Here is a 14,607-nt window from a genome sequence, read left to right on the forward strand (position 1 = left end):
ATTTTGCATGATTATTTGAATATAATTTTACATAAATTAAGTGTATACGTGAATTTAATTATGCATACTATCAATAAAATGAATTTTATATAAAAATAAACTTACATGATAATTCTAATTTTTTTTTTCTTTTAATACTAGATCAGCTCTCATATAATTGCAAAATTGGTTTATTCTGGAGGGGATCATGTGAATGCTACTCATATATTTATGTCTTTACAGAGTTGCTTACAAACTACTGCCCATGATTACTTCAAGCTATGTAATACTGGCCCTTTTTAGTCAGTAAACTGCATTTCTTTGATACAGCAGTTTGCTTTGTGCAGTCACCTTCTCCTAGGTAACCATCACTTTTTAGCTCGTGATCACTTCACCTTTCTAATGCATTTAACGAAGTCCAGTGGAGAACGTTCTGCATCAAGTTATCAGTACATTCAAAGTTTTGGAATATATACCTGGCTCAACTATTTACATGGTTCTTCAAGTAATGCATAGTATATTTGCGGACAACACATGCATGAATCCCTTGACTATCAGATTAACATCTACCCATCTTTTGGTTTCATATAAGACCCCATAAAAGGGCATTGGCAGAACCATGCAATGAAAAGGTCTAGGCTTAGAGGGTGGAAATTAGATTATATTTATCATGAAACTGAAAACATAAACTGCTGTTAAAAAACAAGTGGCATGATGTAATGGCTCCCTGCCTCTCTCCTTTTTATGGCTTTCCTCCTCCCAGCTCCTTCATTCCCTTGTGCTGCTGGCTCTGGTGCTCGACAGACCTTTCCATGAGCCAACTCAATTCGCTAAGCCAGCTGAAATCAGAAAAACAGCATTTTGTCTGGGATACTGAGTTATATTGGGTCTCAGTGAGCTCTGATGGGTAAAGCCAGCTATGAAAGCTAGCTGAAGCATCAAGAGAGGGGAGGAAAGGGAAGGAAGGGGAGCAGAACAGCAACAGTAAGGTATTAGAGTGTCTCACTGTGACCTGTGAAAGTGAAAACTAATTGCAAATTGATATCAGCTTAAAATCTACCTGCAGCTGTAATCTAACTGGAAAGCAGAGTAGTCCCTGACAGGCAGGAGGAAACCCATAAGAGAAGCCCACCAGCAAACCTGCTGCCAAAGCAACTTGCTCCCAAGCCACTGTAACCAACAGAATTCACACAAAGAGCACGGGAAGCAACATGGGAAACTCAGTACTGGCACTGTAGATGTCATTCAGTTGCATTTTTTCCTTCTGAGAGAAGGAGAGAGCTGGGCCTGTTCAGCCTGGAGAAGAGAAGACTGAGGAGGGACCTGATCAACGTGTACAAGTATCTGAAGGGAGGGTGTCAAGATGATGGGGCCAATCTTTTCTCCGTGGCACCCAGCGTCAGGAGAAGAGACAACAGGCACAAACTGAAGCACAGGCAGTTCCGTCTGAACATGAGGAAAAACTTCTTTCCTGTGAGGGCGCCTGAGCGCTGGACCAGGTTGCCCAGAGAGGTTGTAGAGTCTCCTTCCCTGGAGATATTCAAAACCCATCTGGACGTGATCCTGGGCAATGTGCTCTAGATGGCTCTGCTTGATCAGAGGGGTTGGACTAAATGATCTCCAGAGGTCCCTCCCAACCTTGGCCATTCTGTGATTCTTTCTTTCTTTCAAGAAAGTCCACAACTGAGATCTCAAAGCAATCCATAAATTCATCACAAGCACACACACGGTGGGAGAAATAGATGGAAGGTAAAGGCTAGTTTAGCAGATAAGTTATATCAAAGAGGAAAAACTAATGGGAAGGACAGTTTCTTCTGTCTGAATGTGATGCACTTGCTCGTTCCTCATTCATGGGAAGTAGTTAAGAAAAAAAAAACAAAAGCACAACCAAAAAAATCTTAGTTCATACTGTTTTTTGACTTTCTCTAAAATAGTACAGTTTGTCTGACTCCTGTTTATATATGGCTAGGTTTTCTCCCTCAAGGGAATTAAAAACGGTTTGATCCAAAATACAATAAACACTTCTTACATCCTGACAGCTGCTCTTCAGCCAGACAAAAGAAATAGAGGAAGTTTTTATTTGGTTTTGCTATTTTTTCAAACTGTGAAATATTGAAGCACTGATAAAATACTCAAGGAACCCTTGGTAATTAGTATTTAGGTTATGTGGAACATGTATGCACTAATTAGATGCATGAAAACAAGCACGTCTTCCCAGCACTGTGCCATGCACATGCCCCTAAACCAGTACCACAGCCCTAGGGCAGCATGCACCCAAGCTAACTTGATAGCAGGCAGAGAGCTGAGATGACTGTGCTCCTTTTGGAACGCAGGATTAGCTAGAGTGTCTCTGGATAGTCCTGCATTGTGCATTGTAAGTATACCTGTAAGACTTGTATTCCTTTTTTCTGAAACTGATTTTAAACTGTAGAATAGACTGAGAACTTTAAAAGATACTTCCTCAGAAACAAAACAAGAACCAAATGCATCTTCCTTTCAAGAAATAAAGGGCAAAACCAGAAGTACATGGAAAACGAGGAAAGGAATCTAGCCTTTGTGCTTTTGTTTGTCCAAAGAATTTCTTAATTCTACCTTCTTGGACAAAGTCAGGTCCTGATACTCAGCATTTTTTCCAAGTTTGGTAGCACAGATTTAAAATGTTCGGTGAAAATGCAGACTGGAGTTTTCATAGTTATCTGGTAGGATACTTGTCTTCTGTATACTCTTCTGCTGATGCACATACTCTGCTACAAGCAATCTGTTGGCCTGTAGATTTCAAGACTTACAAGGAACTTCTGTTCTTTCTACATACATAGAAACTCTTGCCCTGATACTGCCTCACTGCATCTATCCTGCCTTCGTAGGTGGCGTGACAAGTGAACCTTAACCTCCAAGTGAATTGATGACAACTAGCTTCGTCCGTACCAGCCAGGGATAGCATCCACCAGAGCACAGAGGCTCATATCCGCGCTGTATGGTTTGTTGCCCAGCTCCCCTCTGGACCTCTGCTGACTGCTTACTATTGCCCTATGCATTTTTTCTTCAGTTCAAGCTATTAGAAATAATAAAAGAGATGTTCTGCATCCACCAGAGAGATAAATTTATAGCATAAGGCCTCAGCATGAAACATGCATCATGAGCTGTGGGACATGAGGGGACATATGCCCAGATGCAATAGTGTTAGAGGTTTGTCCCATTCGGGAAACGTCAAACTTGAGGCAACATGGCCACTACCAATATATCTACAGAAAGCTCTCAGCACATATATACAGGCTTCTTCTTCAAGGAGACAAGATGGCATGCTTCAGAAACAGGCCCTAAGGAAACCAGCACATGTGCTGTATGGGTATCAGATGGAGCTCAAGCTCTTGCACTGAAATGGGAGTAAGCCAAACTGAAACTGCAAGCATGAAAAGTGAACCAGCTGAAAAGAGAGGGTGGAGAGAGGGGCTTATCACTTCCCCAAACATGTAAGCGCTGCCCTGTAAAACACCTCTCCTCTCTCTTCAGACAGAAGCAAGTACAAGCCTACGCACCTAGTATCTACTACACATGCTTCCAGTCATACCTCCTTAGGAAAGAAAACGTTAGGGATTTCATATATTTCCCAGGAAAATTCAGCTTCTCTGTGTGCATTACGAAACTCAAATATCACTCTTACTGGAGGTTCAAGTAATTATTGGTACATAGGCCACCTGATCCTGTGACACAACTGACAGGTCTGGAGAATGGCTTTTTGAAGGAGGCAAGAGTCCTTTAGAAAGGTACAGGGCAAAAAATATATTTAAGATTTATTTCTTTCTTTTCCAAAATAGACACTAACTACGTAAAATGCAAATCAAAGTTAAAAACGTATGATCTAATTCAAGGTTTCTTGCTTGCTAATTCAAAATACAGTTTAAATCTGATTAAAATCCACCCACCTTCGGACAGAAGCAACCACAGTTTGGAATGAAAAGCTGCACTGCCTTTTAAAAGTAACATTTTTTCTAGTGGCTCATGTTCCGCATGGATATAATTTCTGAATAACATTCCATAATCTGCGCTAAGACAGAGTGAAAAGGGACTTACACTTTCCAGTTCAGGAGGGGATGGGAAGAAAGGAAGGTAGCTTTGGATGTCACTATATCTAAAGCATCAACATCACTCGTGCTAATGATCAAGCGATTTTCAGATCCAATATATTCCACAAACACATTACATGAGTCAAACCAACATGCAACTGAATCTGTTCCTATACTTGACACAACCCTGTTCCTTCACAAACAAATCCACCTAAGCAGCAGCCTCTTTGCAACCTACATACTTGCAAATGAGGTCTGTGTGACCCCCAATAGGAGGGATTTGCCTTTTCAAAATACCTATATATAAAGGTGAGAAAGAGAACAAAATATTACTAGTAAGCATGGTAAAAAAAGATGAAATAAGCCTTACTGATCTTAGTTAGCTTGGTAACAGCAATTTGAACAGGTATCTATACAAATTAATGATCAAAACGCCCAAATTAAAAATCTCACCACCTCCTGAATAGTTATTTCATTAGTCCACCACGACCTATGAAAAATTTATTCAAATCTCAGTTTATTCAAAATCCGTTCTGCACAATAACATAGTTTCATTATTACTGTGGCTTTAGTTACCATTAACAAACATGAACGAATGCTGCATCGGCACCAACTTGCAGCAAAAGCACAACAAAGGGCTATAAATTACTTACTGAGCTGCAAAAGGGTTAGAGCTCAGAAATCAATATTTAAGCAGACAGTAAAATCTCAGATAGTATGCATGGAAAAAGCGAGGAGGAAAAAGCATTGCTTCTCATTGTTTCATTGCTATTATGTGGCTTACTGAATTTTATCTAGCCTTGCTCGTTTGTTAAGCTTGTTAGAGGCATTACTTCTTCTATCGCTCCTGTGTTAGCACTGGTCTGGTTGTGGGTACACAGGCAATTCAGACATTAGTTTCCAGCAGCATAACAAGTCCTGTGTTAGAAGTGGGGTTGTGAATGTTCCTTACTCTGCAGTGAATTCAAAGCAGTTCTCAGCTTTGCTTACGCTTCCAAGCGGCTTCCTCACTGATGTAACAAAAGTGAGATGTTAGCATGGGAAAGGGGAGTAGCCCCTCAGCTCAGGAGGCACCCAGGCAAAGGGTCCCCTCTACCTGTGTGTGGTATTTCTGAAGATTACTGCTGAACAATGTCAGTTAACTTGCATTACTATAAACTACCGTAAGTTAATCATTCTTATTGTAGGTCCTTATCCATCTTGTTTTCTTCCTATTCTTTTTCATATACCATGGTGTTTATTCCTTTACTCTTTCCCAAATAGTTCCCAGATCCTGTTTTTACTTTCTCTGTTCCAAGCAGTAAAATTGATTTACTTCTATCTACTACCTCTGGCCTAGCTTCTTCCACATCTCCTACAGTAGAGGTTGTCATTACACAGTTACTTGAATCTGATATTCATTTGGGCTGCTAAAAATTATACTGGGGTGGGTGGGAGGAGAAGAGGAATAGGGTTCTCACTCAGGTCAACCTACAGTAATAGCAGAACAATGAACAGGAGCAGCCAGAAATACATGACCAGCAGAAAGAAGGGAAGGGAGGTAGCCACCTAGACTTACAGCACATTGAAATGGCCTTGTAAACACAAAATAAGTTCACATACAGTATTTGCCCTCTTTCTGTCTTTTCCATTAAAGAGTCCAGCCAAAGTATGCCAACCAGAGAAGGTACGAAATCACCAGATAAGCTTACACCATGCTTTGCAGGCAGGAGTGAGCGAGCTGGCCTAAGCTTTGAACCAAATGAAGCCACATGAGAAGCATCACATGTTAGCTCAGGTCTGGCACTCCACTACACATCAAAATAGACAAAAAATTTAAAGACAAGACAAAAAATGTATATACAGGAATGTACATTCAGGAAAAATGTATACATATACAGGCTCAGAAAGAAAGCAATGGTAGGACAATGACACAACAGCAGCAGGCAGAGACAGTACTCAAAACCAAGGCTGGCCAAGCAGAGAAGTAGTGAGAAGTCAAACAAGTGCTCTTCCTCAGTCATGCTTTGGGCTTCCCACCTTGCACGCTTTAGGCACTAAATATCTGAAATAATCTGGAAGACCTTCCAAGCTAACAGTGAAGTATTCTAAATGCTTTCGCGTTAACTCTGAAAGGCTGGAACAGGACCATTTTGCTTTTTGTTCACCCTGCACGAAGCTATCAGGACAGCAGCTTCAGGAAATGCCTCTTACAGTTCCCCCAAGCAGCAGCTGATTGAACGTAAGCCAAAGAAACAGCTTTACTTACCTCGCTGGGCTTCTGAGTAACAGTGGTAAGAGCTGACAAGAAGTAGTCATTTCCTCCCCCCCACAGTGCTGCAGAAATGGGCAATACTGTTTGAACCTCTCATAATACTGATATTAGAAGGACAGAAAGGGGCTAACCTGCATCGAGAGCAAGAATACTATTACGAATGTCATGAAAGCAACTGGCCCGTGATAATTTTGATAACTTTTGGTAAAGGTAGATTTGTCTAGGATTAACCAACTTCTTTAGAACTCTCTCTGTAGCAAACAGATTTCTCATCTTAATTTATTACTCCGAGCGCAGAGAAAGAAACAAACAAAACTAATACAATTCAAATACTGAAGGAAAAAAAGAAGAGAAAAGGAGAAAGAGAAGGAACAGTCCCTCAGAAGGCAGCATTTTATATAGCTTCCATTGGCATGTGCTTACAATCTACCCAAAGTAACAGTCTAACAGATTCTAAAACATATCTGATTCCAGTAAATACACTCATTTGACAGGTACATGCAAGTAAAAGGATAAATTATTCAAAACCGAATAAGCTTTTTGGTAATCCATACTGTGCCAAAGAGGCATGGTTGAACAAAAAATATTATAACTTTAAAGGAAAAAAAAAACCCATACAATGAACCAACTTTCACTCTACATTCAAACAGATACAGCAGCTGGCCATGCAGGTGAAATATAGCAAATAATCTTTCTTTAAAATGTTCCTTCTTTTAATAGCCAAAGAAAATAGGATAAATTCATTTGTTTCTATGAACGAGACACAGCCTGTATACCTCACCCACTTGTGAAAGTCATTTCTATAAAAACCTTATTTTTAATCCCATGTCTACATTTCTGGGGGTGGGAAAGGCTTACCTAAGTGCACAAAAGCACTGCCACACTCTGCATTATCTATAAAGCCTTCTCTGCACCACTTCTCTCTCCACTTTAAGTTAAGTGTGCTTGAGAACAACAGGGAATCCTTGCAATTGGTCAATAGATTGATCAACACACTGTACTGAGCTAGGCAAATAGGATCAGGATGCTTGCAGGTGTTCTTTTGGTAGACATTAATTGCACTGCACTAACAAGGAAGGCTTCTTTCTGTTCAAGATCAAATAATGCAGACATTCAGTAACCTTGAGAGGGATGATTTCTTAAGAAAAATATAAAAAAATATTTTTCTGTTCAAGCTTAATGAAAGTATATCAAAAAGTTCACTCTGTAGTATATTGATAAGTCAAAGAGGAAACAAAAATTAGTTAATTTATGGGGCTAAGGAGTATATGAAAAGACTTGTAAATAAGCTTGTAAATAAGAAAAAAATTCTTTTAGTTTACAGAAAACAAACCTACCCCATCACATAAAGAAATGTAAAAGGAGATGCAACCAAAATTTCTTGACAGTCCAAGCAGAGCCAAGCGTTTACAATTTACTTCATAGCTTGACGACCCAGATAAGCTTCCTATGATCACTTTAAATTGAAACGGCTAACTTCTCCTACTGCATTTGCCAATCCATGGATTAGCGCAAAAAAAAAAAAAAAAAAAAAAAAGATCTCTCTGCATCGTTTCTCTGATCTTTTGCCTTTAGACTGGTAATGCAAGCCATACAGAAGTAAAACCGCAGAAAGTTAGTAGTCAACTGTTCAGTGGTCTGGTAAACTTTTTTAGTCTATTTATTGAAAAAAAAAAAAACACACCAAAAAAAAAAATCAAATCAACCTTCTCTCCCCAAAAGTATTCTCTTTGAACCCCTCTCTTCTGTAGCGCAACATAGCAAGTTAGCACATCATTTGTTGATCAGTGTCTCCAAGAAAGGGTTTAGTAATTTGTAACTTGCTTAATGTTATCCTGCTACTTCTAGAGATCTCTTTTTCAACAGCCTCAAAAAATATCCAGCTTTCCCCAACACTGTTTCACAGTTAACATTTGTCTTACTTAACCCATACACATCCATACAATATACAATTTAAGGTAGTTTCACTTCTACAGGAGAAATTTCAGTTAAGTGAAGTGAAAAGCTGAAAGGTTCATCTATATTATCTCCTTAATCCAGCTTTCCTTCCCGAGCTTTGTTCATACAAAATGTGTTTTAAAACACAAATTGCATGACCTTTTGGCTCCCTTTTCTCATCTATACAATTTTTAAACACTTACATTGGTCTTGGGCAGAAACTCATTTTGGGTCATACAGGTGACAGAAAAGCTCTTTCCTTTCTGTAAAAGGGAGAACTTAAATAGCACACAACTGACCTTGCACTGCACAAGAAATATCTCAGTGCTATTTGTATGGGAAAATTAAAGCTGCACGCAAATCTAACGGTGCAATTTTGAGGAGCACTTCTTTCACAAGCCTCAAAGGTTTACAGAACCCACATCACTGGTTCCTGTGCCACCTCATCGGCTGCACCAGCTTAACAACTCCTTTTACAGCTGCACAATGAACTGACCCATGCTAAATACTCCATTCTTCTTCGAGGTTATTATTTTTGACCCACTCTAGTTCTCTGACACTACTACCCGTGTATCAGAGCAGCTGAGAGAGTAGGCAACAACATGAGAACGTCCCTGGAAACGACAGAATACGGGAATGGGAAACGAGCAGCCAGGGACATTCTGCTCAAGAACCGCATAAACCAAGTTACTGTGAAAGTATGGCCTAACATTACTCATCAACACACTTCCCCTCACTTGCATTGCCTTTCCTAGCATGTGTCCTCAGTTCTAAACCAACTGTGCAGCTTTTAGCTAGAGAGCCCAGAACATCAGCCTAAACTACAACCTGCAAAGTTTTAGTGTTCAGGACTTTAGGTTCGTTATTCTTTTTTTCCAATAACAGCAGTGAATTTTCTTTTATTCTTTAAAACCGGGTAACATGCACAGTCATGAGTAATTTCTGCAAAGTCAAAATTAATTTTAGCAATACGCTTCACCGTAAAAAATAAATTTTGCATTTGTGAAACATACCGTAACATTAAGGTACTTCTTTAGAGATTTAATCTGTATTCTTCTCCTTTATTCATGCTAGACATCAAGCACAACTGAGGACTTTCCCACTACTGTTAATTTATTTTCCTTGGATTTTTAGAAGACTAAAACAAAAAAACTAGCACATATCCAATCTAGGCACATCACCCACCTGAAAGATCAGAAATAAGATGTCCATTTCAGCATATTCCTGTTGGCCACTACAATTTAGACAGTCTTCAAATTGGACTTGTATTCAGAAGGGTAATAGCTCTTACATTAAAAAAAGTCCTTCATTAAGCGGCTCCCCATCACGCAGCCCATTACAGGCTCTCATGCCCTGACCTTGCATAGCTTCAGAGTAATGCTGCTTTTACAGGGAAAATCAAATAGGGTAAATAAACTGTATTCTTTTATCTAAGGGTAAAAGAAAGAGTAAATATATTATTAATGTGGATAAAAATCACCCCTTCAAACACAGACATACTAATGAGAGAGCACTATTATTCATTTAGAAAGTCTTCTACAAAACAAAAGTTATCCACATGTAATGAACAGTCCCCTAAAATAACAGGAAAAATTCCATATCCAAAACTGGATTTCATCTTAACAGCATTCTCTGTTTTCTATCTTGTATTGTATAATGTATATCAATTACACCTGAAATCACATGCATGCTCTAAAGGGTTTGCTTCAGCTTACAGATGTCTCTTTTCACACAAATAAAGATATCAGGCAAAAACTTGGAATTCATTTTTGTTACCATGTCTACAAAAATAGAACACTTGGTCACCAACCCTGCCCCACACAAACTGCAAATTTAGAGTTACAGAACAGTTTCTACATAAGAAACAACTAAATAGACTTGAACTATTCAACCTAGAATCAATACGATGGGAGAAGGGGCCATATTTTGTTTAAAATTATTAAAAACAAAAAAGGAAAACTGTATGGCATGGAGAAGGTGAGTAGCAATCAACTTCGTTCACTTTCTGTTACAGTACGAGAGGCCAACACATATCAAACAGAAATAGCATGGGCAGGTTCAAAACAAGTATGAAGAGCTGCTTTGCACGATATGCAGCAAATGTGCTCTTTGGTACAGAATGTGGCAGATACTAGAGGTCTTCACAGAATCTACATGAAAGAAGACAAAATCGATAGGAGCAAAATATGCATTCATTGAGGATGTTAAAGACACAGACTGTTTCTGGTTGAAGAAATTCCTAAATGCCAAGTAGCTGGAAACTGGGAGGGTGTTCTAGGTAATTACCATCCGTCATTTGTCCGACTTTTATATTCTTCCCTCTGCAACTTGTAACAGCCACTCTTAGAAACAGCAGACCTATAGCTTGATCTAGCACAGTCATTTTTATATGGCCTTACAAACTGTAAGTTGGACATCGAGTGCTTTCCAAGGCTTTAATAAATAATCCAAATGTTTTATCATGTAAGTTGTAGTTCAAACAATTTACCAGCACCTGATCTAAGCATTCTTATTTCTAAATTAACCATCAAGCACTGCATTTATTTTTCCGAGAAATGAAAAAAAAAAAAAAAAAAAAAAACACAGAAGATAAGATTTTTTGCCTTTGCTCTAAATTTGAAAAATACAATGTAGGTCAATATAAAAGGAATTCTGAAGTTGGTTAATTACTCAGAGGTAATTATACTAGTCTTACCACTAAGGATGACTATTTCTAAAGCTGAAAAATGCTTGCCATTGTGACCAGTTTTCATGTTTTTTATAACACTCCAAAACATATGCCTTTAGGTCTGAAATTTCCCATGATTCATCCTCCTCCAAAACAAAACATTGAGTTAAAACCCTCTAGTCACTTGAATCAAAAGAAAAACATGAGCTTGTTCATCAAGGTTTTCCCCTTTTCCATTTTTAACCCCCCCCCCCTTTTTTTTTTTTTTTTTTTTTTTTTGAAATAAGGCTTTCTGAAGCTACTGAAGACTGAAAATGGACATTTGAAATTTGGTCCTCTATGACTCTAATGGTTCCAAGTGAATCTGATTAAGTTAGAGCTCTGAAAGCTCCACACTCAGCATAAGGGTATTACTTTTTAAAAAACTGGTAAAAACAGTGATCCTTCTGGAACAAAGTTATACAGGCCTATACGTAGTCTTCACACCAAGGCCAAGAGATTGTATAAGATTCCAAAGAGACGTTCAAGATGAGGGATGCTTTACGGTAAACATTACAAAGGACATCCACAAAGAGGACTTCAGCTTTTGGATTAAGGAGCTTTGCTGCTGACTGAAGGATTATAGAGCCTGAGAAGAGCAGGCAGACAGAAAACAGTCCCTAACCTAGTGCTTCATATTCTGCACTGCTCAGCTTTCCTTGTGTACCTCTTCCCTCCTCCAGCTCTCAGACCGCGCAGGAAAAAGTTGTCCATAAGACATTCCTGACTTGTATTAACAGCTTAGAATGACGAGATTTTTCAAAGTGAAAGCCATAATAGTTTAACTTTACATATACCTTCATTACCACATCTCATTCTACTGGGATAACTTCTTCCTGAGTGGTAGACTGCTTTCTAGCCTAATTTCAACAACAGTCAGTTCGAGTCCGCAATGTTAGAAAAATGCAAGGCAGACCACGACACCTAGTATTTCCTCCTGCTTTAGATCGAAACTCCTGCTGCTCCACTCCTTTCGGCTCACTGAATGAATTCAGTGTTCATATCTGAACTGCATTACATTCCAAGAATTAATCTAAAATCGAGGACTGTGCTATTTCAAACACAGAAGAGCTTAAGTATTTGGATACAGCATGGATCTTCAGAGTCTGAAGACTCTAAACTTCTTAACGGCATCTCATCAGATGAGACGTTGAGTCTGGATCTCAACTACCAAATATTAAGCTTTAAACAGCAATTCAAAAAGTGTGGCATTTCAATTAAAAAAAATGAGCCTATTTTGCATTTGCTTTGGAATATCTCCTAAACATCCATTTGCTCTGCTAAATTTGATTAAGCAACTACGTTTTTACATATAAATTTTAAAAAAAAAATAATTTCCTCCAGAAGAATCCACATGCTACACTCGAGAGAGGAAAGCACACTCCAAACAAAGAGCAAGCACCAGGAAACGGGGCTGCGGCAGAACTGAACAGAAATCAGGTGTCAAAGTCAGAGTACTGTGCCATTTCATGCTGAAAATTGTCTAAGGATGACAGGTATGTTATTTGGGAGATGCAATAAGAAGCTGTCTTGCCATTTAGATTCATTCAAAACACAATTCCTCAAATTGCTATTCCTCTATATAAGGTGTGCCTGAAGTCCAAGAATACCAAAGTTTTACAAAATGGTGCTTCCACTGTAATTAAAATAGCCACATCATTTTAATAAACATGCACACTCCGAAAAATACAACCTGAAAAGTAACCAATTTCTCCCTTCCTAGGGGAGGGCTTATTGTGAATTCTTTAATACAAGACCATCAGCATCATGAAATACAGATACTTCAGGGCTCAAATTTATCCTTCCATATGCAAACCTGAATCACTAAGCAGCCCATTAAATAAAGCGTGGAGCTTGCAAAACATGGAGCATGGTAACAGTCGCTCATACCAGTGACACCAAAGTAGGGAGAAACTTGCTAATTAGTAGTCAAAAAGCAAAATAATACAAACTAACAACCATTAATAATGCACAATAATGTATAAAAAGCAGGGGAAGAAATGGCAAAGAGGTTAGGTTGCTTCTGTGTGGCAACATTTCCTACTCCTTCCCCACACATACCTCACTCCACAAACCCTTTTAGATACAAATAAAATAGCCATGACCTTTTCTCCTCCTCTGCATGATTAATTACTTAATGTACTATTAATTGGAAAATGTAGTTGAATTTCAAATGCTTTCATTTTCTCAGCATATCATGCTGTCTGGGAAGCACCGATTAAGCTGTTCATCAAAGGTGAGCAGACAAGGTCATGTAGGCTGTACCTCTTCAGTTATTCATTACCTGTCCTAAATAGTAATTAACAATGGCAATATTTCCATAAATCAAAGCTTTTCTGATTGCCTTCAGATGATAAGCAGTTGGGGTGCAGGGTGGTTCAGCATAGGTTTTTCCTGTGTCACCTTTTTTCTCTCTCACCTTTTTTCTCTCATTTGTTTTATAAATACCTTGATGATTCAATCACTACATCAGTTGTCATTTAAGATGTAAAAATTTCATTATGAGTCAATACAAATTCCACACAGAATAGAAAACTAATTACTACTACATTTCTCCCTTCCCAATTCCCTTTCTTTAAAGGGCAATTTTTCCTAAGAAGGTTCTCAATTATCAAGATTTACTATTCCATTTACTAGTTTTATTTAATCTTATTATCTCTATTATCAAGTTGCAAGTGAAAAATCAGAGAGTATGGCCTTGATGCCACACACAGCAAGGTTTTCTTAAAAGAGAAACTTTTTCCTTCAGTATCGGTGGAGTTTCTCACCTTGAGGCATCTCAGGTGGCAAATAGTGAGGCTCTTGAGCACTGACGTGTACCCAGTCGAAGTCATCATACAGGTCTTGGTGGTAATCACAAGGTCCCGGACCATCATCAAACGTACATCCCCCTAGGAAAGAAACTTGTTGTTAGTTACAAATTCCGTAGCTATTTAAAGGCAAAGGTCTTCTAAGAGTCAAATAGAGGTGTTCCTCCTGGGCACTACAACAACTACTACGAAGCCTACAGAGCCTATGGCCCAGTTCACAGGCTCGTCAGCACAAAGCTAAAATCTTCCAGCACTTCATCCATCTATGTTCCTCTTTCTAAAATCTCTCTGCTTCACACACCTGAGCTCCCTCAACAGCACCTTCTGTCAGAGCACAAAATCACAGACTGAGTCACTGAGGCCTACGTGAAACTTGGCCCAGCATTGTCATAACGAAAAGCAACAGGTTACCTAGACCAAGAGAAAAAACAGAAAAACAAATGGAGTAGACTAGAAACAGTGTGGCTCAATCAACCCTGATGCACTGAAGGCATAGGCAGTTCAAACACTGACAACGAGAATAAAGACTGGGCCCAGAAGAAAAGCACTCAGACAATATAATTAAAATCACTTAGAAATGAAATAATTACTGCAGAATGAATTTGATGATCTTACTTTATTAAATCAATCTAGCATAACAGAACATCAATTAAAAGCTCTTTTTCAGGGTCACATAAACAATAGACATAACATCCTTTTAACAAAAGTTATGAGGAGAAGTGACAGGGAGAAAGATGAAGATTAAAGAGTTAAAATTAAAAAAAAAATCCTTTGTAACACAGTAATATCTACTGTGCCTCATTCAGTAAATTAATTACATTTTCCAGTCAAGGCAAAAAAGTAGTGTGGAAAAAA

At 38.6% G+C, this 14,607-nt stretch overlaps 1 protein-coding gene across 17 annotated transcripts in view; it reads right to left on the minus strand.

Annotated features, from left to right (window-relative positions):
* Positions 1–14,607, minus strand: part of PTPRK (protein tyrosine phosphatase receptor type K) — a 412,420-nt gene that overhangs the window by 308,330 nt on the left and 89,483 nt on the right. For all 17 annotated transcript variants that reach the window (XM_068938244.1, XM_068938243.1, XM_068938238.1 and 14 more), the window contains exon 2: positions 13,711–13,833. In XM_068938244.1, the coding sequence (XP_068794345.1) occupies positions 13,711–13,720 (10 nt within the window). In that variant the 5' untranslated portion in view covers positions 13,721–13,833. The remainder of the gene's footprint in view (positions 1–13,710; positions 13,834–14,607) is intronic.

The sequence above is a fragment of the Struthio camelus genome, chromosome 3 (assembly GCF_040807025.1).
Source record: "Struthio camelus isolate bStrCam1 chromosome 3, bStrCam1.hap1, whole genome shotgun sequence".
Classification (NCBI taxonomy): Eukaryota; Metazoa; Chordata; class Aves; order Struthioniformes; family Struthionidae; genus Struthio; species Struthio camelus.